This window comes from Sparus aurata, chromosome 24, assembly GCF_900880675.1.
Source record: "Sparus aurata chromosome 24, fSpaAur1.1, whole genome shotgun sequence".
NCBI classification, from domain to species: Eukaryota; Metazoa; Chordata; class Actinopteri; order Spariformes; family Sparidae; genus Sparus; species Sparus aurata.
The window spans coordinates 11,879,862-11,905,593 of record NC_044210.1 but is presented as its reverse complement, the minus strand read 5'-3'; the positions used below and the strand labels follow the sequence as shown (position 1 = coordinate 11,905,593).

The window sequence follows — 25,732 nt, the reverse complement described above, 5'->3', positions numbered from 1 at the left end:
ATTCTATAAATCAGTGTGTGTGGAAGTGTTCCTCACCTTCAGCAGACTGTTTGACTTCAGCAGGAATCATCCTGACCTCCTCTTTCTGAGGAGCAGAGAGCACTCGCACTGCACATCTAACCTCTGTGTCCATGTGATGGAGACGAGTCAGCACAGCTGTAGAGGTGACAGTGACTGTACCGTTGGTGTTGTTCACACTGACGGAGCTGTTTCCAGGAAAGTGGACGTTGTCTCTCAGGACAGTTAATGTCACTGTGGGAGCAGGTCGACCTGTGGCCGAGCAGGACACCACTGTCTCCTCAGAGCCTGATTCTCTCACATGGAGAACGGGTTCATGCAGCTCTGAACACAAAAGATATCAGATGAACTAAATGTTGTTAGTGGTGAGGATGAAGACACAATGCAGCAGCATGCTCTGTGTGAAGTTGGTTGGTTCTTACCATAGACTTGGAGGCAGGTTGCACCAATGAGAGCACCTTCAGGGTCGGTGTTGAACAAACAGACATAGCAGCCTTCATCTTCCTCTGTCACGTTTCTGATGAAGATGGAGCTGTTCTGCAGTCCAGCATCTGTAAACCCTACTTTATCTTTAAAGTCAGAATTCACTTTTTGACCAAATCTAGTAGTGTAAGAAGCAAGTGTCTCCTCTCTGTCAGGTAAAACTTTGTGCCAGGTGACCTGAACAACATCTTTAGACTGCAGCAGCTCACACCTGAAACCAGCTTCTTCTCCAACAGCTGCAGTCACAGTCCTCCGTGTTCGTATCAGATCTGTCAGACCTGCAGGACATGACAGATTATTAGTACTGTGATTGTGGTTGGTGGTTTTTGTCTTCAGAAATGTGACATAAAACATGAATTATAAGTCCTGTGTGAAGCCGGAAAAAGACTGTTAAATGAGCATGTGATTATATTCACAACAAGGAGCACCATGGGTGCAGATCCCAGGGGGGGACAAGGGGGACATGTCTCCCTCAATCTCTCTATAAAAGCAAGGAATCTCTGTCTGTCTGTGTGTGTGTGCCTCAAATATCTCTGCAGATCAGGATCAGACTGACCTGACATTTTCAACATGGCTGCTGCATGGTTTAAGGGTGTGCAACGTCGGATTTGTTTGGACTACAATGATACCGTTAATAAATGATTTCATAAATGATTTAACAATTCCGCTAGCATTGTCCACCAGAGCCAATCACTGCAGAGCTCATCCCCACAACACACCTTAAGAAACAAGCGGATTGGAACGGGATTTTGCCGGCCGATCAGGATGTTCGTGTGGAGCTAGCTGCTAGCCCACCCCCACGCCCCACCTCCTGAGTCGACTGATGCACAGGCGCGTCCAAAACTGGATTTATGAAAAATAATGTCCACTAGCTTTTTCGCGAACATCGCTGTCACGTTTGCTTTGTGTCTGGTGCAGGAAGAAACGGTAAAAACTGGCTTTTGTCACGAAAGTGTCCGCTATGGAAAGCCGTTTGAGCATTTATTCAATATCCTTTATATCAGACTTAAGATTCATGTACTAGTAAGCGTTTTGTCCTCACTAGTAAGACAATTTGGCGCACTAGTAGAACTACTAGGGCGCACTAGTAGAACGACTGTGTCTTACCAGTAATGTTTTTTCCATTACTAGTGCCATTTTTGGCCTACTAGTGCCCAATCAAACCCTACTAGTAAACTACTGTTCTGCACTAGTAACACTACTAGGCCCTACTAGTAAGCATATGTCACTCACTAGTAGCCTTTTGGACCCTACTAGTAGCACTAAAATTCCCACTAGTAGCACTAGTAAGGCATTTTTACCTCACTAGTACTACTAGTAAGTACAAAAATGTCCACTAGTAGTACTAGTAAGGTATATTTTACCTTACTAGTACTACTAGTAACAGCAAAAATGCCCACTAGTAGTACTAGTAAGAGCCAAAATGTCCACTAGTAGCACTAGTAAGATGTTTTTGATCTCACTAGTACTACTAGTGAGGGTCAAAATGTCTACTAGTAATACTAGTACGTCTCTTTTGACATCACTAGTACTACTAGTGAGGTCCAACGTGCCTAATAGTACTACTAGTAAGGTGTTTTTTACCTCACTAGTACTACTAGTAAGGTGTTTTTTACCTCACTAGTACTACTAGTGAGGCCCAAATTGTCTACTAGTACTACTAGTAAGAGCCACAGCAACCACTAGTAGCACTAGTTGGGATATTTTGGACCATACTAGTACTACTAGTAAAGGCAAAAGTGTCTAGTAGTACTAGTAAGGTGTTTTTGGCTTACTAGTAGTACTAGTAAGGGTCCAAATGTTTACTTGTAGAACTAGTGAAATAACATGCTAATGGAGAGGTGGGGACAGCACAAGCATTGAGGTTTCCTATTGGCTCTTCTGAAAGAATTCCACCCAGCAAAAACTTAACCCCATAAAGCCTGATGAGCTTTTACTGTTGTTGTTGTTGTTAAGAAAAAGAACAATAATGATATCAAAAGATAGCCTTGATATCCCTGATATCAGTGATATCCGTGATATCAAAGATATCCTTGATATCAGTGATATCCGTGATATCAAAGATATCCTTGATATCCGTGATATCAAAGATATCCTTGATATCAACGGATATCCCTGATATCCCTGATATTCGTGATATCCGTGATATCAAAGATATCCTTGATATCCGTGATATCAAAGATATCCTTGATATCAGTGATATCAAAGATATCCGTGATATCCGTGATATCAGTGATATCGAAGATATCAAAGATATCCGTGATATCAAAAATTGATATCAGTGATATCACCGATATCCGTCATATCAAAGATATCCTTGATATCCGTGATATCAAAGATATCCTTGATATCCGTGATATCACTGATATCAAAGATATCACGGATATCCCTGATATCCCTGATATTTGTGATATCCGTGATATCAAAGATATCCTTGATATCCGTGATATCAAAGATATCCTTGATATCAGTGATATCAAAGATATCCGTGATATCAGTGATATCAAAGATATCCTTGATATCAGTGATATCAAAAATATCCTTGGATATCAAAGACATCAAAGATATCCGTGATATCACTGATATCAAAGATATCACGGATATCACTAGTACTGCTTGGGGGATAAAGTAATGACAAAAACTATTACAATAATAATTCTGGGCATATCTTAGCCACTTTCTATCTATCTATCTATCTTAGCTTTGAATATTTTAATTCTTACAAATGGAGATAAAATTGATATTGATTTGTAAGTAATATAATATATATAATAAACATGAATAAACAAAAAATACTAAAGAAACATAAACAAATAAATGACCTAATTAATAAGCCTTTTAATATCAGAAATGCATTCAGTTAATTTTCATTTTATAATAATACAAAACAAGTTGACACATCTTCCGAAATGAGTGCTGCTAAACACTCTGGTATTCAGAGCGGCCCCTTTAAGGCCTCAAGCACACAGTTTGAACATTCACCAATCAAAATCCATGTACCACCTTCCTCATTTGCATGCAGTCCACTAGTACTACTAGTGGCGGCATCTTGCAACTTACATGTACACAAGTAATGGCTAGAATGTCCACTAGTAACACTAGTGAGGCTATTATGATTCTACTAGTACTACTAGTAAAAGCCAAAATGCCCACTAGTAGTACTAGTACAGCATTTGTGACCTTACTAGTACTACTAGTGTGGGCCAGAATGTCTACTAGTACTACTAGTAACAGCCAACATGTCTACTAGTAGCACTAGTGAGACATTCATGATCTTACTAGTACTACTGGTAGAGGGCAACATGTCTGCTAGTACTACTAGTGACAGCCAAAATGTCTACTAGTAGCACTAGTAAGGGCCAAGATGTGTACTAGTAGCACTAGTAAGTGGCAAAATATCCACTGGTAGCACTAGTGGGAGAATTTTGCACCTTACTAGTAGTACTACTATCATAAAAATGCTCACTAGTGTTACTAGTGACAGATAATTGTTTCTTACTAGTGTAACTAGTAGAAGAACGTTTGTCTTACTAGAGCCTCTGAACCTAACATGTAAGGAGTTTGGCTGTACTAGTATGACACAATACACTACTAGTGCGCAACTAGGGCGCTACTAGGATGCAATTGCACACTACTAGTGCATGACTTCATGCAACTTGTAAGACATTTCTGTAACATGTAAGACATTTCTACATTTCTAGGTCAAATTGGGCATACTAGTAGGACAGCTACGTCTTACTAGTGAAGCAAAACTGTGCACTAGTTGACAACTGTGCGCTACTAGTACTAGTACTACTAGTGGACATTTTGTACTTACTAGTAGTACTAGTGAGGCCTTACTAGTGCTACTAGTGGGCATTTTGGTGCTACTAGTAGGGTCCAAAAGGCTACTAGTGAGTGACACATGCCTACTAGTAGGGCCTAGTAGTGTTACTAGTGCAGAACAGTAGTTTACTAGTAGGGTTTGATTGGGCACTAGTAGGCCAAAAGTGGCACTAGTAGTGGAAAAAACATTACTGGTAAGACACGGTCGTTCTACTAGTGCGCCAAATTGTCTTACTAGTGAGGACAAAACGCTTACTAGTACATGAACCTTAAGTCTGATATCAAGGATACTGAATAAATGCTCAAACGGCTTTCCATAGTCCGCAAGCAGCAAGTGTTTGCAAGCAAAAAAACACGTTCTCATTGGTGGAAAAAGGCGCCACACCAACCAATCACAAAATGATATGGCTAAACACATGATTTGGTTGCTGAGGAACAGGGGGAAGAGTGACAGCAGCAGTGACGGTGACAGAGACAACGAGTTTTGAGAGTTGAGAGATTTGTGACATATAGCGTGTTTGGAGTGTATTGTTAGTGTGTTATGTAGTGTTTAGTGTGTAGTGAAGTTGTTTTTTTGTGTTTTTTGAGTCAAAACAACGAGGAGACTGCTTAATGTGGAGCCGGCAGTGGAGATGCACCGATCAGGATTTTTGGGGCCGATCACCGATCACCGATCACCAAAAGCAGTATCTGCCGATCCCGGTATTGCCAATCACCGATCAAAGTGTCAAATCCATAAATTCTTCTATATTGTTGTCTTGTGTAACTTTCATATATTTAATTAATGATTCTTCTTACACAACATTGACATTGTATTATTAAGTATAAAAATTAGGAGATAAGAAAGTATCATGAATTAACCACCGTTTTATTGCAGGCTGAGGCAATGTGCAATATTTCACACTCTAGAGACTCTTAGAGACAACTTGGACTCAGCTTACATAGAGTAACTGTAGCTTACTAGTGGGAATGCATGCAGTCAGGGTGGGAATTTCATCATTTTAGGGGCAAGTCCATTTGGCCTGCACTTTTTTTTTCAGGGGCACCAAGGCCACATGTCAGGGCACAAAGGCCACTGAGTAAAATGTGTTGATTTACCTTTCAGACTGATACCATAACATCCTAATTTATAATTAGACATGGATTATGTATTAAAACATTTTTTAAATACCAATATCAACAGTTTTTTTTAAGTAGGGTTAGGGTGAGGTGAGTTTTGTGACACCACACTGAATATTAGTGTTATTGAATATTTCTCCCTAGAAATTCCCCAAAATTATGGCAAAGCACATTTTTTCCAAACAAAAAATCTGTAGAATAACAGCAGGAGACCACTGATGTGTGGAGTGATTTTGGTGACACTACACTCTGAATAATAGTGAAGTTATTGAATATTTTTTGTAGTTTCTCTTTTCGGTGTTGCACTTTGTAGACGGTCCCTGCGCCCTCGTCTCACAGCTGGCTGACCATACAGACCAGAGTTAATGTCCAGACGCTCGTTTAGATGAAAATACGGTTGTAGCTCGTTGTTTACCTTACTACGGTAGGAAAGAGCCGTCAGTTGTGTTTTTAACAAGGTTTCACTTATGAGTTATTGATCCGTGAAGTTCGAATCTGTGAATATATTTCCAACTTTACCGGACTAAATCCTACCACATAAGTCAGTTACGTATCATGTCAAAACCGGCTGCTCTCGCTGCACTGTAAGTTTCGTACTTCTGTTTTGAGACGCTGCTGCTGTGTGAGAGGCTTTCACGTGAGATCATCGTGATGATGAGACTCCACCTGCGCGAACCGCGGACTCACTGAAGTTACTGTGAGTGACTACTGTGCACTCAGGTGGCTGTAATTAAAGACAAGCTCGCTACGCTGACAGGGGCACAGAGGCCACTGTGGCTGTACGATGAGTTTTTTTTTCACGCTGCATCAAGGCCAAAGTGCGGGGCAACAGCGGCCATGGCCGCCGTGAAATTCCCACCCTGCATGCAGTCAGTGCACTGTCTCTATATTGAAACGTCATCTGATCGGCCTGATTTGATCTATTTTGAGAACTCCGATCAAAACCGATAGGGGCATTATCGGCCGATTGCGATCGGTTGCCGATCGATCGGTGCATCTCTAGCCGGCAGGAGAGCTGAGGCAGGCCTGAGCCTGAGGCATTGCCTGCATTTAAATGTAAATAGTTACATATATAACTTTGAAAAATTAAAAAAACTTATGCACAAATTTAGCAGACAATTTATATTTGCATTAGAAGTAATAAAAATGGTTTGTTAAACATATTTGTGGTTTTCACAGTACAAAATCTAAGTTTTTCCTACTCTTTATGTTTTTTGTGATTTAAGGTCTATAGTGTTAATATAATATGTCAAAATGAAAAAATAACTGTACAGTCACACGTGAGGTTGTGCTGAAAATAATTACACCAAACAAGGTAAGGTAAATAGTTTTTAAGGTAAAATATAATGGTATAATCAAAAGTACTCAAAAACGGCCAATTATATCCCTAATGTCCCACCTTCAAACACAGCCTCATTTGGCCATCCATGAAAAAGCTACTTAACCTCCCACTTTTCTATAGGAATACATGCTTCCTACAGGCAATGCACTAGTTTCTGAAAAACATGAATTGTCCCCGCCAATAAAAATACCCTAAATTATTCAGAATCAAACAAATGTATTTTCAGAGTTGATCATTAAATCATCATCATAAAAAACATGATCAGTTAGTTTACACAACTTGGTTTGGGCCTCATATTTTGATATTCATCCATATCAATGAATCATGCATTAAGTAGTCCCATACACTGGGAGAAAAGGAAGATGGTGAGAAGAATCGGGGATCTGGGAGGGTTGGAGGGAGGCGAAAGATGAGCACATGAGTAGACATTACATACCTGAGAGCCTTAAAATTATGAATTACTAATATAACAGTTAGGTAAGCAGTGATACGCATTGTTGGTTGTTTAGGACAAATAAACAAGAAAGGTAAGCACAATAAATGATTCCCTGTGCAGTACTTTTTGAATGATATGACGAGCCTCTACAAAGTTATGATTTACGGTGGCATGGTATGAGTTGCATACGGGCAAAAAAAAGAGTCAAAAGTCTTCCTGCATGTTCTACATGAAAAGAGCATCTTTTGGCATTATGTCGGAGAACAAACACTGATATGAGCACAATGAATGGATGAATGAGTAAGTGAAGGAAATGGATGCAGACCACTAGTTGGTAGCAAATCTCACTCTGGCAGAAACAAAGAGCAGTCAGCAGTCTCACAGCTGTGCTTTCAGTTTAAGAGCAAGAAGTTTCACAGCTGCATAAAAATGAAATGTATCGTCTCTTTCTTACCGTTCTGAAAGAGTCCAAACACACAAAGTAAATGTAGAACTGCACTGAGCGCCATTTCTGATGCTGACTGTAAACATATCTTCCACCAAAATGTGCTTTAAAGCGAAGGTTACAGTTAAAGGAGGCGGAGCTACACTGACTAATATAGTGAAATCTGACACTTGGGGAGGAACAATGTGAACCATCTGACGCTGCAACAAGCTGCTGATCATTTACTTCACTGTGTTACCCAACATGTTATTAATGAAGAAAATCAGACACATTGTCTCTGAGCAGAGTTCAGTTTTATTTCATTTCCTCCTCAAGTCCATCTCAGGTTTGTTGCTGCTCTGTGTGCACAATGTGCAGCAGATCACATTCACATGGTCCAGTGTGTCAGAAGTGTGCCAAACATAGTTTCAGTTATTCAGTGGTTCCTTTGGTGCAGTTGTCCCTGAGGCCTGATCAGAACCAGTACATCACACTGGGTGTATTACAAATGTTTTCCTTTTTGATCTTCATGTTGAGACATGAACGTAACAGATATCACTTCCTGTCTTCACTCAAGTTATCAGTGTTTCACTTGGTGTCACTATAATCTGGGACAGAGTCAGAGAGTGAAGAGACGAATGTGACTCAACACAACGTGAAACTTTAAAACATTACTACAATAGTTCATACACTTATTAGACGAGAGTCATGTTTGAAATAACACTGAAAAATGCCCTTCAGGGTGCCATTTTTATTTCTCCCCCCTCAAACATCCTGAGTTTGTCACTGTGGACACAATACAAGATGTAGTTAGAAAGATCAACATAATCCAGGGCAACAGAAACATCAGGCAGACACAAAAACACTTTTTTTGTCTTTAAATCACATTTTAATAAGTTGTGCAAAACTTACAAATATACAGAAACATTCAGAAGATAAAGCATTTAAAATATTTCATTTAAAAGAGGATATCATTACAAAGAAAGTCCATAAACATATTGCACAGGTTAATTATAAAGTGTTTGACAGAGAACAGCACACGGAAGCAAAACAAGACAGTAAATGTTTTTAACATGTGTCAGGGTAGAAGAATAAAGACACACATCAAATGTTAAAGTGCAAAAAACTTAATAACAACACATTTGTCTCTATATAATACATCTCATTTAAACTTTATATATACTTACAGCTCTACAGTAGATGATGATCCAGGTCATCATTTGAAATAAGATAGAAAATGCTTCATGTGACACCTTTATAGATCCATTATTAAAACAAAACATTAAATTGTGTAACATAACTTGGTCAGAGGAACTTGGACTCATGATATTTAGTGTCTCTCTCTTTTCCAGATGACACTATCAGCTCCAGTCTCTGACATCACTGCCTCCTACAGGACATCTGCTGCTTTTTAACTCCATCACTGAAACACCTCAGCTTGTAACGCTGGTATTCAGCCTGAAGCAAACATTTACTATTGCACTGTGTTGCGTTCACTGTAACTCTGAATAACAGTGAAGTGAACTGTATAAAAGTCCACCTGTGATTAACTCAGCTGTCTGTGTGACCACCACAGTCTTGTACTGGAGGATTCTCTGTCGTTAACTATGGTAGTCAAGTTTTCAGTTGATTCCTCTTGTTGAAAATCCTTATTTATTTTTCCAGCAGATGTCTGTGGTCTTATTAACATATTCTCTTCCTGCATTAAAGGTGTCTTCCACAGGTCTGTTTCAGGACAGGTTTCCTTCTGCCACCAGTCTTGTGAGTCACTTTGTGTCACCAAACTAGTTGTCGCCGAGTGCTGGTCGATGGTTCTGGGCTGTCACTTACTTCACCTTTCTCAGGTGTCATCCATCACCTTAACTGCGGCTTGTCTTCACACATCAAAGGTGTTTCAGTCCTTTAGTTAAAAACAACATATGAATCAACTTCATCATTCTGAAGCAACAAAAAACACTTACTAGTGAGAAATTAATAAAGGATCTTACTCTTGAGTGTGTTCAGTTGTTTCTTGTGGTGTATTGATCTCCTCAGAGTCTCTTTGTTTTAGACTGAGGGATGAAGAAAAGTCAATGGTGAACAAAAATATATAAATCTTTTGATTGCTGGTGTTGTCTGAAAAGATCGAGTCAATTATTATCAAATTAAATGAGACAAATGATCAGTTGAAGTTAAGAATTACCTGTTCATATGTCTTCATATCAGCAGGACTGTGATGACTGCTGCAACACAAGAGACGACCAGCACCACGGACAATGAAGTGATGAAAACTGTGTTCTTGTTCCCAGAATCCTCTTGGAAACCTGTCAGATAAACAGAAGGCACGAGTTTAAAGTTGTCATCATTCTATAAATCAGTGTGTGTGGAAGTGTTCCTCACCTTCAGCAGGAATCATCCTGACCTCCTCTTTCTGAGGAGCAGAGAGCACTCGCACTGCACATCTAACCTCTGTGTCCATGTGATGGAGACGAGTCAGCACAGCTGTAGAGGTGACAGTGACTGTACCGTTGGTGTTGTTCACACTGACGGAGCTGTTTCCAGGAAAGTGGACGTTGTCTCTCAGGACAGTTAATGTCACTGTGGGAGCAGGTCGACCTGTGGCCGAGCAGGACACCACTGTCTCCTCAGAGCCTGATTCTCTCACATGGAGAACGGGTTCATGCAGCTCTGAACACAAAAGATATTTAAAAATGTCACATTCATGATGTCGTAGCAAAGACATCAACATATGATTTAACACTTTCTGTCCCGTATGGGGAGATGAACATAATGAACAGTGAAACTGATTAAAATCATAATTCTCTACATGTAGTGTTCTTTGTATTGTACAACAGAAATTACTTTACTTTACCGTAGAGTTGGAGGCAGGTTGTAGCATTCAGATCATCTCCAGGATCAATGTTGAACAAACAGAGATAACAGCCTTCATCTTCCTCTGTCACGTCTCTGATAATGATGGAGCTGTTCTGCAGTCCAACATCTGTAAACTTTACTTTATCTCTAAACGCAGGATTAACATCTTGACCATATTTTTTGTGGTAAGAAATAAGATTCTTCATCTCCTTGGGTAAAATCTTCCACCATATGACCTTAACAACATCTTTATGTTGCATCAGCTCACAGTTTAAGAGGACTTCATCTCCTTCAGCTGCGATCACAGTCTGCTGTGTTCGTATCACATCTGTCAGATCTGCAGGAAGAGAAAGTTTCAGAGGTGAGGCATACAACAATGTTTGTGTTCACTGGCCAGAGTGAGAACAACGGAAATATGTTTTCCCTTTACAAATAATCTGCTATATAAAAATATGAATTTGTGTACATGTGCTTGTGGACACATTGTTCTTCTTCACTTCGGGTGCCAGAAATGTGTTCTATCTAAATACCAAACATGATGGTCTGTGCTGATGTGGCTTCCTAGAATTCTCTCCTAAACTCGCCTAAAACCGAGTCTGAGCTTCGGAGTGATTTAGCTCTGAGAAAGGAAGAGACTCTTGTGAGCAGGCGTGGTCGAACACTTTGAATTTAAAATAATTCTAAAAGCTGTGATTGGTTGATTAAGAAAATAATTAAAAATGCACTTTGTGATAATGGTCATAGACTTGACAGTAAAATTGTCCTTAAGATTTAATATCTAGAAATATCTACAGACTGAATCATTGTGACGTCGCCGTGACAACAACAGCTACTTCAGAACAGAAAACTGGCCCATGAGTTGCAGTAAGAAGATGTTGTCATGGCAACAAAATGGTGAGGACTCAAATGGAGTTAAGTAGACGAGCAGATGAAAACAAAAGCAAACTTTAAAAAGGTGCACTATGTGGTTTTTGACAGGTGAATAAAACTCAGAGATTTTTTATCAACAGTATTAATATGGTAATAATACAAACTCAGAAATGATTTTTGTCTTAGTTGATATACTAGTGCAGTACCCGTAAGAAAAATGTATTCCTATAGAAAAGTGGGAGGTTAAGCCCCAGATAGCAAATCATTTTGGCTCTTTTGTGGCATATATCTGGCCTCTTTGGGGTTGTTTTGGCAAAGGATTATATTTGTGGGTCAGGTTTGGTTTTGTTATGATCTGCCATAATAAATAAATGGCGCAATGTTATTTTGGCCGAGTTTTGGCTTATATCTGGTTAACCAGCCAAAAAGGCAATGAGCGGGACCATAATGTTTTTGAGCGCGTTTGCATTCATGATTTTACGGGAGCGCTTTGGCATCCCTCTGGCTTGCCAAAAGTCTGCACAGAGACCGGCAACTTTTTAACGGTTACGAGAGATCGCACATCATTTCTCGGCGTGATCACTGGAGGTGAGTACATGTTTTCCTTCTCTCCAAAGTCGTTTGTTTCTGCTAACCACAAGTTTAATGGTTTTGTTTGATCTGTTCGAGACGCGAGTCATGTACGCAACTTGCATTTTATATAGCCTAATGAATAACATGACTGGCGGAGGTTTAAATGCATTTTTGATCTGATCGTTTGTGTAGGCTAACGTTAACGTTAGCCTACACAACGCTAGCTAGATGATGATGAGGATAATTAAATCGTCTCTGAGCGCTGGTGGCAGTGGCCCTGTTGTGGTGGCTGTCAGATGTGTGTCCGAAGCTAAATAAATACAGCCCAGGCGAGGCGCGGGGCTCTCTCGAGCGGGCCGAGTTGGCTAGTCCCGGCCGCCGAGCCGAGTTGACGGCGGTGGGCTGGGCTGTATTTTCTTAGCTTCGGACACACATCTGACAGACATGGACGCGAATCACAGCCCGGACGCACTGCCCGCGGGACTGACAAATATTTATAGACGGACAAGCAACAACTTAATTAATCATCATTTAAATATTTTATTTTGAAAATTGACCGGATTCTCTCGCCTTTTCTGTGCCCGACTTCTTGTCTGGTACGATCGGGTCTATCCAGCTTTCAGATAGGTGCATATGTTAACCGGTCTGCCTGGTCTCACATCTCGCGCTCTGGAGCGCAGTGCGCGCGCCTGCAGCGCTTCAGATCGGTTCAGTTCTTTTTTTCACGCGAGCGCCGAGACAGGAAGACGGGCACAGATAAGGCGAGAGAATCCGGTCAATTTTCACAATAAAATAAATAAAATGATTAATTAAGTTGTTGCTTGTAAAATAGTAAATGGTCTGTATTTATATAGCGCTTTTCTACCTGGAAAAATGACATGTGTGTGTGGAAAATCGAGTGAATACGAGTGGGCGCGGAGAGAGGAGGAGAAGTACCCTCCCAGTACAACCACCCGCGCACAGCTTCCGCATGCAGTGCAGTGCGACCAAGGGGTCAGATGGGTTGTCAGATTACCGGTATATTTGATAAAACAGAGATTAGGCTACTTGGCAGGATTACATTTTAAATTGAGCATAGCCTGCATACAAACACAGGTGTATGTCTCCCACAATATACACTCCACCTGTTTTTGTAATTATGTGAACATGTTTTTGTTGGTTTGTGTTGCCATGGTTTTGTAGCAGTTAAAGCGGAGAGAGAATAGTTTAATAAACTATCTGAAGAATTTTGCCTATTAGTTTGTCTTATAGTGTTATCGATCACTAGATAGTTACAACTTGGAGTGAAGTTAGTTCATTGTTATTTCAGAGCAGCAGCAGAGCAGCAGCATGGCAGAAACAGCAGCAGCCCAGCCTATCAGTCCACCCTATCATGGGTACATGAGAGGCTGCAACCAAATGTGTGGAAGTAAGTTTGAAGGGTGCCTTCTTCCAACTGTTGTCTTGAGATCTCTCCACAGGTTTTTTATGGGACTTGAATAGACTCATTGATGGCCACTTTAGGATCATATCTGGTTACTTTTTACTTTTTGGTGTTTTAGGTCATTGTCCTACTGAGATGACTAATAACCTTGCATTATACCCCTTGATTTTTATCAGTCTTTAGATTTCATAATGCCATGTACACAGACAAGGTCTCTGGTGAAAAAGGGTCCCAATATTTTCATCCATGATTGTACATGCCTTGATAATTTAAAACTACCCTTTTGAACTAGACGATTCTTTTTTCAGCTCTTCTGAAAGAAGTTCTTGTCAATCAACAAATTCTGATGGATCAGCAAAAGAACATAATCCGAATGATCCAAGACATGCAGAGATCCACCAATGCTGTCACAGGGATTCCCACCACTAACGTATTTCCCTTGAATGATAAGCCTGCCCTGTATGCTCTTGAGAGGGATCTAGGAAGTCAACCAGACCTCCGTAACAAACTGGTGAGCTGTTTTCTTTCTTATCTTTCTGCTTTCTTCTTTTCTTTTTTAAATTTATGGTTATGCCAAATAGATGATGGAAAATGGGACTCTTTTATTTTGAATTCCTAATTTTGTTGTTTTTTTCTTTTTGTACTTTAGGTCATCACTCTTGGATTGGTGGGAGGGGCAACAGTTAAAGAAACTGTGTGGCGCATTCTGAAGCAGGCATCAAAAATGATCTTGCGAAGACCATATCATGGCGCGGCCTGAATGGGAAAGTGCCGTTTGAAAAGCTCCACCTCAGGGCAGTTGTGACAGGTAAGGATTATCCTGCACCCATGTTGACTGATTTTATTGTATTTATTATTATTATTGTTATTGTTATTGTTATTATTATATTATTACCAGATTAAGTTTTTCTGCTGAATTGTTTTTCTTTTATTTGTTATGTCATTTTCAGATGCTGTCAGACGTAACCCTGTATGCATTGAAGCCACTGATCTGAGCATCGCTGATGCAATTAAACGGTGGTTCTACTGGGCAGGGGATAGGGAGGGGGGGAGGAAAAATCGGCTGCCAGGCGCCAGCCGGCCGACAGTATAAATTTGTGTTAAAAAAAACAAATGTCTTAAAATTAATTGATGAGCAAGAGACACCAGAATAAAAAAAATAAAATAAATCTATTGTCTTTTTGTTTCGTTTTTTATACATACAGTTATAACACATAAATAGCACATGAGCCTAGGATACTAGGACATAGTTTCCACATGTATAAATGAATGAATGAATGAATGAATGAATAATTAAATAAATAAATAAATATAATTAAAAAATATATTGTGGCATCACTTTGGTTCAATTATGGCATCCTTTTGGATCAGTTTAGGCTAGTTTTTGGCAAGGTTATGGGGTTTTGGCCTCTCTTTGGGATAGGTCTGGCAACACTTTGGAATTCCAAAATCCCTTTTGGCTCACTTTTGGCTGAGATTTGTTTTTTTCTTGGCATGCCAGAGTTGGGCCAAATTTGGGCCGTACATCATTCCAAAGCTTATCCAAAATGGCAAGCTACATTTGGTCCAAATTTGGGCCATAAACAATTTGTTATCTGGGGCAGCTTTTTCATGGATGGCCAAATGAGGCTGTGTTTGAAAGTGGGAGGTCAGGGATATTTAGGTTTGTTGTGAAATCTGATATTCCAGGGTATAATTGGCCGTTTTTGACTATTTTTGATTTTGCCATCATATTTCACCTTAAAAATTATTTGCTTGGTGTCATTATGTTCAACACAATCTCACATGTGTGACTATACAGTTATTTTTTAATTTTGACATACTGTATTAACACAATGGACCTAAAATCACACACAAAAAAACATAAAATCCGAGTAGAAAAAGTTTTTTTTTTTACTGTGAAAACCACAAATGTGTTCAACAAACATTTTTTTATTGCTTATGCAAATATAAATTATCGTTTTCTAAATATGTGCATTCATTTTAAAAATTAATACATAATGAATACATATGTACAAAGTCATATGTAACTATTTACATTTAAATGCATGCAGTGCTCAGGTCTGCCTCAGGCTCCTTCCAGCTGAATGAAGAGCTGCACTGCCTGCTCCACATTCAGCTTCTCCTCATTGTTTTGACTCATTAAACAAAAAACCGACTCCACTACACACTAAACACACTACACCAAACACTACATAACACACTAACTATACACTCCAAACACACTAAATGTCACAAATCTCTCAACTCTCAATATCGCTGTCTATACACCGACCGTCGTTGCCTGTCATTCATCCGCCTCCATCCCTCCCACAACTTCCTGTTCCTCAGGAACCAAACTTGCTGCTTGGACACTTTCGTGACAAAAGCCCATTTTTACCGTTTCTTCCTGCACCAGACACAAAGCAAACGTGACGACAATGTTCGCGAAAAAGCGTGGCGGACATTATTTACCCTAAGTCCGGTTTTGGATGTGCTGGTGATCACATTGTCACAGGTCCATCGCCTCGGGAGGTGGGCCGTGTGGTGGGCTAGCTGCTAGCTAGCGGCTAGCTACACACGAACATCCACAGATTCCGATTCCACTTTGTTGTCCGCGCGTCTCTGGATCTCCTCAGACCCGAACAGACTCGGTCCAGACACTTTTAGTTAGAGATGCACCGATCGACCGGCAACCGATCGCAGTCGGCCGATAATGCCCCTATCGGTTTTGATCGGAGTTCTCAAAATAGATCACATCAGGCCGATCAGATGACGTTTAAGTATAGAGACAGTGCACTGACTGCATGCAGGGAGGGAATTTCATGGCCGCCGTTGCCCCGCACTTTGGCCTTGATGCCCCGTGAAAAAAAAACTCATCGTACAGCCACAGTGGCCTCTGTGCCCCTGGCCCGGTCAGCGTAGCGAGCTTGCCCTGAATTACAGCCACCTGAGTGCACAGTAGTCACTCACAGTAACTTCATTGAGTCCGCGGTTCACGCAGGTGGAGCCTCATCATCACGATGATCTCACGTGAAAGCTTCTCAAACAGCAGCAGCAACGTCTCAAAGCAGAAGAACGAAACTTACAGCACAGCGAGCGAGCGCAGCGTAACGATGATACGTAACTGACTTATGTGGTAGGATTTAGTCCGGTAAAGTTGGAAATAGATTCACAGATTCGAACTTCCCGGATCAATAACTCCTAAGTGAAACCTTGTTAAAACACAAACGACGGAACTTTCCTACCGTAGTAAGGTAGACAACAAGCTACAACCGTATGTTAATCAAAACGAGCATCTGGACATTAACTCTGGTCTGTATGGTCAGCCTTCTGTGAGACGAGGGCGCAGGGACCGTCTACAAAGTGCAACACTGAAAAAAGAGAAACTACAAAAAATATTCAATAACTTCACTATTATTCAGAGTGTAGTGTCACCAAATTCACTCCACACATCAGTGGTCTCCTGATGGTTATTCTACAATTTTTTGTTTGGAAAAAATGTGCTTTGCCATAATTTTGGGGAATTTCTATTTGGGAGAAATATTCAATAACACTAATATTCAGTGTGGTGTCACAAAAATCACCTCACCCTAACCCTACTTAACAAAAACTACTTTCTAATGTAACTTTAACTTGATTTTTGGTATAAAAAAATGTTTTAATACACAATCAATGTCTTATTATAAATTAGGATGTTATGGTATCAGTCTGAAAGGTAAATCAACACATTTTACTCAGTGGCCTTTGTGCCCTGTCATGTGGCCTTGGTGCCCCTGGAAAAAAAAGTGAAGGCCAAATGGTCTTGCCCCTAAAATGACAAAATTCCCACCCTGACTGCATTCCCACTAGTAAGCTACAGTTACTCTATGTAAGCTGAGTCCAAGTTGTCTCTAAGAGTCTCTAGAGTGTGAGATATTGCACATTGCCTCAGCCTGCAATAAAACGGTGGTCAATTCATGATGCTTTCTCATCTCCTAATTTTTATACTTAATAATACAATGTCAATGTTGTGTAAAAAGAATCATTAATTAAATATATGAAAGTTACACAAGACAACAATATAGAAAAAATTATGGATTTGACGCTGTGATCGGTGATCGGCAATATCGGGATCGGCAGATACTGCTTTTGGTGATCGGTGATCGTCCCCAAAAATCCTGATCGGTGCATCTCTACTTTTAGTCTCATTAATCCACAACAGTCAGTTTAGATGCACAGAACAGAACGGGACCGAACCGCTGGCAAAATCCCGGTCCAGCTCGCGCCGCTGCAGGTATAAATCTGCTTGTTTCTTAAGATGGGGGGTCGCGGTGGGCTCTGCAGTGATAGGCTCTGGTGCGCACTGGACTGTGGTGGCTCCAGTGGACAATGCTCGAGAATTTGTAAAGCATTTATGAAATTATTTATTAATGGTGTCATTGCAGTCCAAACAAATGTGAAGTCGCACACCCTTGAAACACGCAGCAGCCATGTTGTAAGTCTCAGGTCAGTCTGATCCTGATCCGCAGAGATATTTGAGGAACACACAGACAGACAGACAGAGATTCCTTGCTTTTATAGAGAGATTTTCAGATAAGCCTTTTAAAAAGAGTCAAGGTCACCACTGAAAAGACTGGTTAAAAAGTGAAAGTTTTATTTCTTTCAGCCAGTCTCCAAGATGGTGACTCACAGTTTTAGCTCTTGTCTCTGTGCTTTACAGCAGTGGAATGTCCAATTTTGCTTCCATGACGATGTCAAGGAACGTTTGTATAAGTAGTTTACATGGTCCCATATTTATGATATTTTATATGAAAAAATAGATACATAGAACCTGCCAGTGTAATATGTTAATTATTAATGCTCATTGAGGGTTTGACACATAAAGTAATCACACTTTTACATTTACCACAATCTGAATGTTGTGCAGTTTTACAGGGCACCAGACTTGGAGCACAGTGGCCCTTAACTGAAAATTTTACTAGCACAATCACAATTACTGTATTGCTGATAAATACTTGCAGGATTTAGAATGTCTTGTTTTAAATTTTCTGTCACATTTTACTGTAAACTTTTGAAGAAGCAACATAAGAGAAATACGGTGCCAGTGCACATTCCCTCTCACACACCTTGGTATGCCACCTGTAATTCCACATTCCAGAAGATTTGATTTGCTCCTTCCGCGTACCAGTGTAAATAAGATAAAAAAAAATAGATAAAAATAAACCGGCAAATTTCCAGTAAATGTAAAATTTAGCTGTCTCGACCACAACCATAAACTGTGTTTGACACCAGAAGAAACTCTACATGATCAGACACTCCCCCTGCTTCTCTTCCACAACCTCCTTCCATGTCAGCGAGTATAAAAACTTACTTTTAATGCATTTTTTTCTTTGAAAATATAAATTATCATTGTAAGCAAAATGCGAAGTTATTTTTTAATCCAAATGCAGCGTGATGAAGCACATTATCACAAAATTTAAGAGTCACAGCTGTGATTTTGGCTTTTTTTGTAAAAAAAAAAGAAAGTTTGAATCACACATTACTTTATCATCTTCTGCTTACCTTTCTGAAAGATCCCCAACGTATAGAAGAAAAGTAGTAGAGCTCTGAGTGCCATCTCCTCCTGCTTGTCTAATCTAATGGCACATAACAAACCAACCTGTTCTACTGTGAACACAGATCATCTGTTCATAATTATTTTGCATATTATTCCACCAAATTCTGGAATGAACACTTCTGTTCCTCCAAGTCCACTCTCTGGCTCTTTGGATCCATCAGTAGATATTGGTATTGAGTTATATGGAGTATGAAGTGTCCACATGCGCACCTACAAGTAGTCATGAAGGGACATGAAACAACATTTCAGTCCAAAGGTGACTTCCTGATAGGCTGATCCACGAGGGTGTCACATAAACACTTATTCACCGAAACATGAGGCAACCAGACCCGAGAAACAAACATGTGGGCTAATTTATTAAACAAATGAGAAGTAAAGACTGTTGTTTAATAAGAAATGACTAATTTACTGTTAAATGTGATTTAAACAGCGTGTGACGCCTGGTGCACCCTACCCCACCACAGTGGTACATCCCGACCAATCAGGGAGCAGTACTAGCAGTAACTAGATTATCTCAGATTACTTTCGGTTCTGTTAAAACAGTTAAATAACGTTGTAGAGAACACAAAGATCATATTGATTTATAAGAAACATTGATTTGTTTTATCACTTCAACGCAGCACTTTCACACATTTATTAATATTCAGTACAGACTGTAATTTCATCATTATTCAGTTTATTTATAAAAAATGCAAAACCAGCAGTACAGTTATATACATTTCATTTGAACTAGTGTAAAATATATCACAGATGTTACAAAACACTTGTTACGGGAACAGCAGCCTTCATCTGGTTCTGTCACAGTCCTGATCACTGTGGAGCTGTGACATGTCGTCTCACTAAACTAATGATGGAGCGACTTAAACAAACAAGTCACTGAGACACTGAGGTTGTCTGATGTGCTTCCTAAAAGAAGTCACTGATATTCGAAAATAAGTTTAAAGTCATGATAAAATGCACAAACTCATAATCAAAATAAACAGACCCAGCCAAAATACAAATTAAAAACAAGTACGAAGAGTTAAGTTAAGTAGGCTAAAATAGAAAAAGTTTTAAAAGAGACCAGATTAGAAAATAAAAATCACAGTGCAGGTCAAACCTTTAAAATTGCTTCAGTGAAAAGCAGCTGCAAACAGAAAGGTCTTCAGTGTTGATTTAAACGAGGTGAGACTCAGAGCAGACCTGCAGTTTTCAGTTTGTTCCAGATCTGTGGTTCATAATAACTGAACACTGCTTCTCCATGTTCAGTTCTGACTCTGGAGACTAAAAGCAGACGAGTACCTGACGACCTCAGAGGTCTGGACGCTTCATAACGTGGCAGCAGGTCAGAAGTGTATTTTGTTTTTTTTTTTTTGTGATCAGCATTTTTTATTGTTTTAGAACAAAGACAAAACAACACACCAGACAGTCATCAACCCAAAGCTACAAGAAAGAGACAAGACATGAACAATAAAAAGGAAAAACACCATACACAATAAAACAAAAAAAACCAAATCTAACTCTGCAGACACAGACTGGGTAAGAAAAAAAATTAACAATGCAAATAATAATAGGTAATTGAAATTTAAATTAAAAATGACAAAAAAAAACAGACATTCATACGCATTTGCACATATATAACAATACTTTGGCAGACGTGCAGACAGTTAAGCAGCATGTATCATGATTCAAAATAATCTCTTAAAAATTTGAGCTGGTCTGTTGTTACCTAGTTGTATTGAGGACCTTTGATAAAGGAGATGTAATTCCCCCACTTTGCAGTGAATTTATCTACCTGATTAGCCAACCTAAAGGAAAGGCGCTCATGTGCGGCCACTATGCCAAGCTGAGAAAACCATATCCTGACTGACGGCAGGGAGGTCGCTTCCATTCCATTGGGGACCTAATTGACTTAATATTAGGGAGGATGTAAACCATCACATGGGCATGGTCTGAGATGTGTATACTGCCTATGCTGCAGGATAATGTGGAAGAAACAATGGAGTTGGAAATAAAAAAATAGTCAATCCTAGAGAGTGATCCATGGGGTGGGGAGAAAAAAGTATATTCTCTGGATGTTGGATTATGAAGGCGCCATATATCTACAAGACCCAAACCCTCACACATATCCTTTAATATGTTAACAGATCTGCGAGGCCGAGGTGTTGAGGGTTGCCGGTCAAGAACTGGGTCCCACACCTGATTAAAGTCTCCGCCCATGATCACTGGGTAGTTACCCATCTCACTCACTTTATGTTCCAACAGGCCAAAAAAGGATGGGTCATCTATGTTAGGAGCATACGCATTGACCAGAACTGCAAGTAGGCCTTGTATTTCTGCTAACATTACCAAGATCCTGCCTGAGTCATCTCTGGTCTCCTTAATGCACTTAAATTGCAGGTGTTTATTAATCAAGATGGCAACTCCCCTACTATGACTTGTCCCAGATGCTACAAACACATGCCCCACCCAGCCCCTACCTAGTTTTTTTGTCTCATTATCTAATAAATGCGTTTCCTGCAGAAATCCTATGTCACAGCGCATCGACTTAAGATAGGATAAGACTTTTTTCCTTTTAATAGGCGAATTTAGTCCCTTTACATTAAGGCTCAGATAACACAGACCCTTATTATGTGAATGCATATTTAGGGGTAGACATATACTCCTTTATCTCTACATCTGCCAAAAGCTTACGCAAGTTACACACCACATAGAAAAACGAAAACACACCAATATAACATTTAGGAAAACATCCATATAACACCGGAACTGTGAGCTCTGATACGCACATCAACACTGCGTTGAGCTTTAAACTAAAGAAACTATGGTCCGTGACTCATAGGGGAAAGCTACCTTCATAGATCGAACCATCGTGGCAAAGCTGTTACAGCCAGTAGAGCGACTCTCAGTAACATTAAGGCCAAGGAACACCTTGAGACACCTGCTCTCATTTGTGAAATAAAAGTACTAGCATGACAATTAACACACCCATCCTGGGTCAGCAGGTGGAAATTAACATCAACGTATTACACTGAGTGTATTGGCCCCTATAGCTGTTAACACCAAAGAAAATGAACCAAATAAAATGTCATTACAGATTCCATATTCCAAGAACCAACACCTTTAAGGCTTTTATGTTTATAACCCAAATCAAAATAACTGAGTGTGTAATACAGGGAGGCGACAAGAATCTGGGCAGACCAGCCCGCGCCATCGGATCATATTACAGCGGGGTAAATTTGCACGCTTTCAAAACCAGGTAAAAATGTTAGCGCGGCACATAAAGCAAGGGAGGATAAATATAAACAGAAAACGTACAAAGCAGAGCTGAACATACCTGGATCATTTTCGGTTAAAAGAAAATAATAGAAATAAGAACGTCCGTCCTGGAAAGAGAAGGCGGAGGAAAACATGTGTTATCCCTATTATTATGTTTGCTAGTCCTAGGAAGCATCAGTCACAATGTCCCAATATACTCCAGGGCCTTCTGAGGATCGTCAAACTCCCGGCGCCTTCCACCTTCACCTTTGGGGTTGATGACCAACACAGCCGGGTAGCGCAAGGAAAATCCTATGCGGCGTTCGTGGAGCATCTGCTTGCACTGTTTGAAGCGTTTGCGTTTATCGTTAACCGCCTTAGAATAGTCAGGAAAGATCATGATGCGGTGTCCTCTCCACATCAACTTCCCCTTGTTTCGAGCTGCTTGCATAATCCGATCCCGGTCCTGGTATCGTAGGAACCTCGCCACTATGGCTCTCGGTGGCTGGCCGTCCGCTCTGCGTGGGGCAAGAGCCCGGTGGGCTCTGTCTATTTCCAAGCCCTTAGGGAAATCCAACTCTATGATGTCTGGGATCACTCCGGCTAGAAAAGAAAGGGCGCCACTGTCCTCACATGATTCAGGAAAACCCACAAAAACCAAGTTGTTACGGCGGCTTCTGGAGTCAAGGTCGTCCACCCGCTCACGGAGAGACTCTAGCTCAGCCCGAGTCGCAGGAGGGTCAGCAGTCAGCGTCTTATTGATGTCCTCCAGAAAGTCCAAACGGCTTTCGACGTCGGAGAGGCGTGTGGTTATAGCAGTCAGTTTGGACTCCATGGATGTAGTGGTTCTGTGGATCTCATCCAGCTTGTTATTGTGCCCGCTTGAGATTTCTGAGAGAAGGCCGTATATTTTAGCTATGTCAGCTGCCACGCTGCCTGTCTCGTTAGCTGCAGTCGCTATTGGGTTTGAACAGCCAGCACGGTCCGCGATGCTCTCGCTTGCTGTATCCGCCGCCGTCAACCATTCTGTTAATTTTGTGCCGACAGCTCGGTCGGGAACTGTATCACTCCCCATGTCTGCAGCGGACCTGGCACCAGCTGCTCGGTCGGGAGCCGTGTCATTAGCTGTAGCCGCTGATAGCTTAGCGCAGCTAGCACGCTCTGCGACAGACGTGGCTGTAGCCCTCAAACTCATATTTCTTCCCGCAGTATTCTTGGCGTTTGGCATTTTGACTGTATTATGTTTGTCTTGCTTCCCGGTGTTGGCGTATTATCACGCTCTAATGTGGATTTTTTTCAAGGCTTATCCGTCACGATGGCCAGAGTCCACTTTCAGGCAGCCATCTTCCAGCGCACGGTCACGTGACTCACCAGAAGTGTATTTTGTATTTTGGCCCAAAACCATTCAGTGCTTCATAAACCAACAGCAGGAGATTTAAAGAGATTTTTGTGTCAAAGTAGTTTTCGGCAATTTTCAGGCAATGGTTCTGGGTTTTCACTTCCCTCCCTTTTCTCAGGTGGCGTCCGTTTCCTTAACTGCTTGTTATCTTGATGCATGACAGGTTTTTCGGTCCTTCAGTGAAAAAACAACATGTGAGTCAATTTCATCAGTCTGAAGCAACAACAAACTTTTACAAATGAGAAATCAATAAAGGATCTTACTCTCGAGTGTGTTCAGTTGTTTTTGGTGACACCATGATCTCCTCTGAGTCTCTTTGTGTCCGACTGAAGGATGAAGAAAAGTCAATGGTGAACAAAAATATATAAATCTAGTGTGATTGAAAAGATCGAATCAATCATTACCAAATTAAATGAGACAAATGATGAGCTGAAAGTTAAGAATTACCTGTTCATATGTCTTCGTATCAGCAGGACTGTGATGACTGCTGCAACACAACAGACGACCAGCACCACAGACAATGTAGTGATGATGGTGAAACGTGTGATCTCAGTTCCAGAATCCTCATGGGAACCTGTCAGATAAACAGAAGACATGAGTTTAAAGTTCTCATCATTCTATGAATCAGTGTGTGTGGAAGTGTTCCTCACCTTCAGCAGGAATCATCCTGACCTCCTCTTTCTGAGGAGCAGAGAGCACTCGCACTGCACATCTAACCTCTGTGTCCATGTGATGGAGACGAGTCAGCACAGCTGTAGAGGTGACAGTGACTGTACCGTTGGTGTTGTTCACACTGACGGAGCTGTTTCCAGGAAAGTGGACGTTGTCTCTCAGGACAGTTAATGTCACTGTGGGAGCAGGTCGACCTGTGGCCGAGCAGGACACCACTGTCTCCTCAGAGCCTGATTCTCTCACATGGAGAACGGGTTCATGCAGCTCTGAACACAAAAGATATGTAAAAATGTCACATTCATGATGTCGTAGCAAAAACATCAACATATGATTTAACACTTTCTGTCCTGAATGTTAGTTTGTATGGTGAGATGAACATAATGAGCAGTGATTCTCTAGATGTCGTGTTCTTTGTAACGTACAACAGAAATGACTTTACTTTACCGTAGAGTTGGAGGCAGGTTGTAGCTTCTAGATCATCTCCAGGATCAATGTTGAACAAACAGAGATAGCAGCCTTCATCTTCCTCTGTCACGTTTCTGATGAAGATGGAGCTGTTCTGCAGTCCAACATCTGTAAACTCTACTTTATCTTTAAAGGCAGGGTTCACATCTTGACCATATATTTTGTGGTAAGAAATAAGATTCTTCATCCACTTGAGTAAAATCTTCCACCATATGACCTTAACAACATCTTTATGTTGCATCAGCTCACAGTTTAAGAGGACTTCATCTCCTTCAGCTGCCATCACAGTCTGCTGTGTTCGTATCACATCTGTCAGACCTGCAGGAAGAGAAAGTTTCAGAGGTGAGGCATACAACAATGTTTGTGTTCACTGGCCAGAGTGAGAACAACGGAAATATGTTTTCCCTTTACAAATAATCTGCTATATAAAAATATGAATTTGTGTACATGTGCTCGTGGACACATTGTTCTTCTGCACTTCAGGTGCCAGAAATGTGTTCTGGCTGGTTCTAAATATCAAACATGATGGTCTGTGTTGATAAAGCTTCCTAGAATTCTCTCAGAGAGTTTCATAAACTCGCCTAAAACCGAGTCTGAGCTGAGGAGTGATTTAGCTTTGAGAAAGGAAGAGACTCTTGTGAGCAGGTGTGGTCGAACACTTTGCTTTTAAAATAGTTTTAAAAGCTGTGATTGGTATGTCTTCCTCACCAAGAAAAAGGCAATGGAACATTTTTTACTTTGCATTGTTTATTTACTTGGGTTAATAATAACAACACTAAAAAAAACAAAAAAAAACTGGTGACCCCAGAGTTATTAAGATATAGGCCTCTACCAAACAGTTGAGAAGTCCCTTAATGGTAGGGTGTTTTTCCATTTTCTCCTCTTCTTTCGGGGCGGTGGTTTAGAAGATGAGCTTGCTGAGGAAACCTCTCCCTCATCCATAGAATCAAAAGAAGTGTTCCCGTTTCTTCTGCTTGTGTGGGCTGATAATCAGGATCATCTACACTATATTACC

At 40.6% G+C, this 25,732-nt stretch overlaps 3 protein-coding genes and 1 long non-coding RNA gene across 5 annotated transcripts in view; 1 reads left to right on the top strand and 3 right to left on the bottom strand.

Moving 5' to 3' along the window:
• Positions 1–9: 9 nt before the first annotated feature.
• On the bottom strand, positions 10–19,104 carry LOC115576798 (OX-2 membrane glycoprotein-like). Its single transcript, XM_030409367.1, has 4 exons — positions 18,890–19,104; positions 10,499–10,837; positions 10,027–10,314; positions 10–54 (listed from the first exon to the last, which is right to left on the bottom strand). The coding sequence occupies exons 1-4, from the start codon at positions 18,942–18,944 to the stop codon at positions 11–13; spliced, it is 726 nt and encodes a 241-aa protein (XP_030265227.1). The 5' UTR covers positions 18,945–19,104; the 3' UTR covers position 10.
• Positions 8,617–9,881, bottom strand: LOC115576801 (uncharacterized). Its single transcript, XR_003982943.1, has 3 exons — positions 9,830–9,881; positions 9,636–9,698; positions 8,617–9,547 (listed from the first exon to the last, which is right to left on the bottom strand). It is a non-coding gene; the product is annotated as an uncharacterized LOC115576801 (long non-coding RNA).
• Positions 11,633–14,508, top strand: LOC115576800 (uncharacterized). The gene is made up of 5 exons (XM_030409368.1): positions 11,633–11,958; positions 13,253–13,351; positions 13,675–13,877; positions 14,016–14,174; positions 14,317–14,508. Exons 1-4 carry the CDS (start codon positions 11,742–11,744, stop codon positions 14,124–14,126), a joined length of 630 nt encoding a protein of 209 aa, XP_030265228.1. The 5' UTR covers positions 11,633–11,741; the 3' UTR covers positions 14,127–14,174; positions 14,317–14,508.
• A 4,493-nt stretch (positions 19,105–23,597) lies between the features above and the next one.
• Positions 23,598–25,732, bottom strand: part of LOC115576582 (OX-2 membrane glycoprotein-like) — a 34,105-nt gene continuing 31,970 nt past the window's right edge. For both annotated transcript variants that reach the window (XM_030409112.1, XM_030409111.1), the window contains exons 2-6: positions 24,697–25,035; positions 24,231–24,518; positions 24,028–24,154; positions 23,844–23,906; positions 23,598–23,754 (exon numbers count right to left, since the gene is read on the bottom strand). In XM_030409112.1, coding sequence (XP_030264972.1) covers positions 23,634–23,754; positions 23,844–23,906; positions 24,028–24,154; positions 24,231–24,518; positions 24,697–25,035 — 938 coding nt within the window. In that variant the 3' untranslated portion in view covers positions 23,598–23,633. The remainder of the gene's footprint in view (positions 23,755–23,843; positions 23,907–24,027; positions 24,155–24,230; positions 24,519–24,696; positions 25,036–25,732) is intronic.

Bases quoted from the DNA above. Each gene is read 5' to 3' on its own strand.
- LOC115576800 (XM_030409368.1), top strand. From the start codon at position 11,742: ATGGCGCAATGTTATTTTGGCCGAGTTTTGGCTTATATCTGGTTAACC. The intron at 11,959-13,252 runs GTGAGTACATGT...TTGTTATTTCAG, and splicing joins TCTCGGCGTGATCACTGGAG to AGCAGCAGCAGAGCAGCAGC. The intron at 13,878-14,015 runs GTGAGCTGTTTT...TTTGTACTTTAG, and splicing joins CAGACCTCCGTAACAAACTG to GTCATCACTCTTGGATTGGT.
- LOC115576798 (XM_030409367.1), bottom strand. From the start codon at position 18,944: ATGGCACTCAGAGCTCTACTACTTTTCTTCTATACGTTGGGGATCTTT. The intron at 10,315-10,498 runs GTAAAGTAAAGT...TTTTGTGTTCAG, and splicing joins AACCTGCCTCCAACTCTACG to AGCTGCATGAACCCGTTCTC. The intron at 55-10,026 runs GTGAGGAACACT...TTCCTGCTGAAG, and splicing joins CAGGATGATTCCTGCTGAAG to TCAAACAGTCTGCTGAAGGT.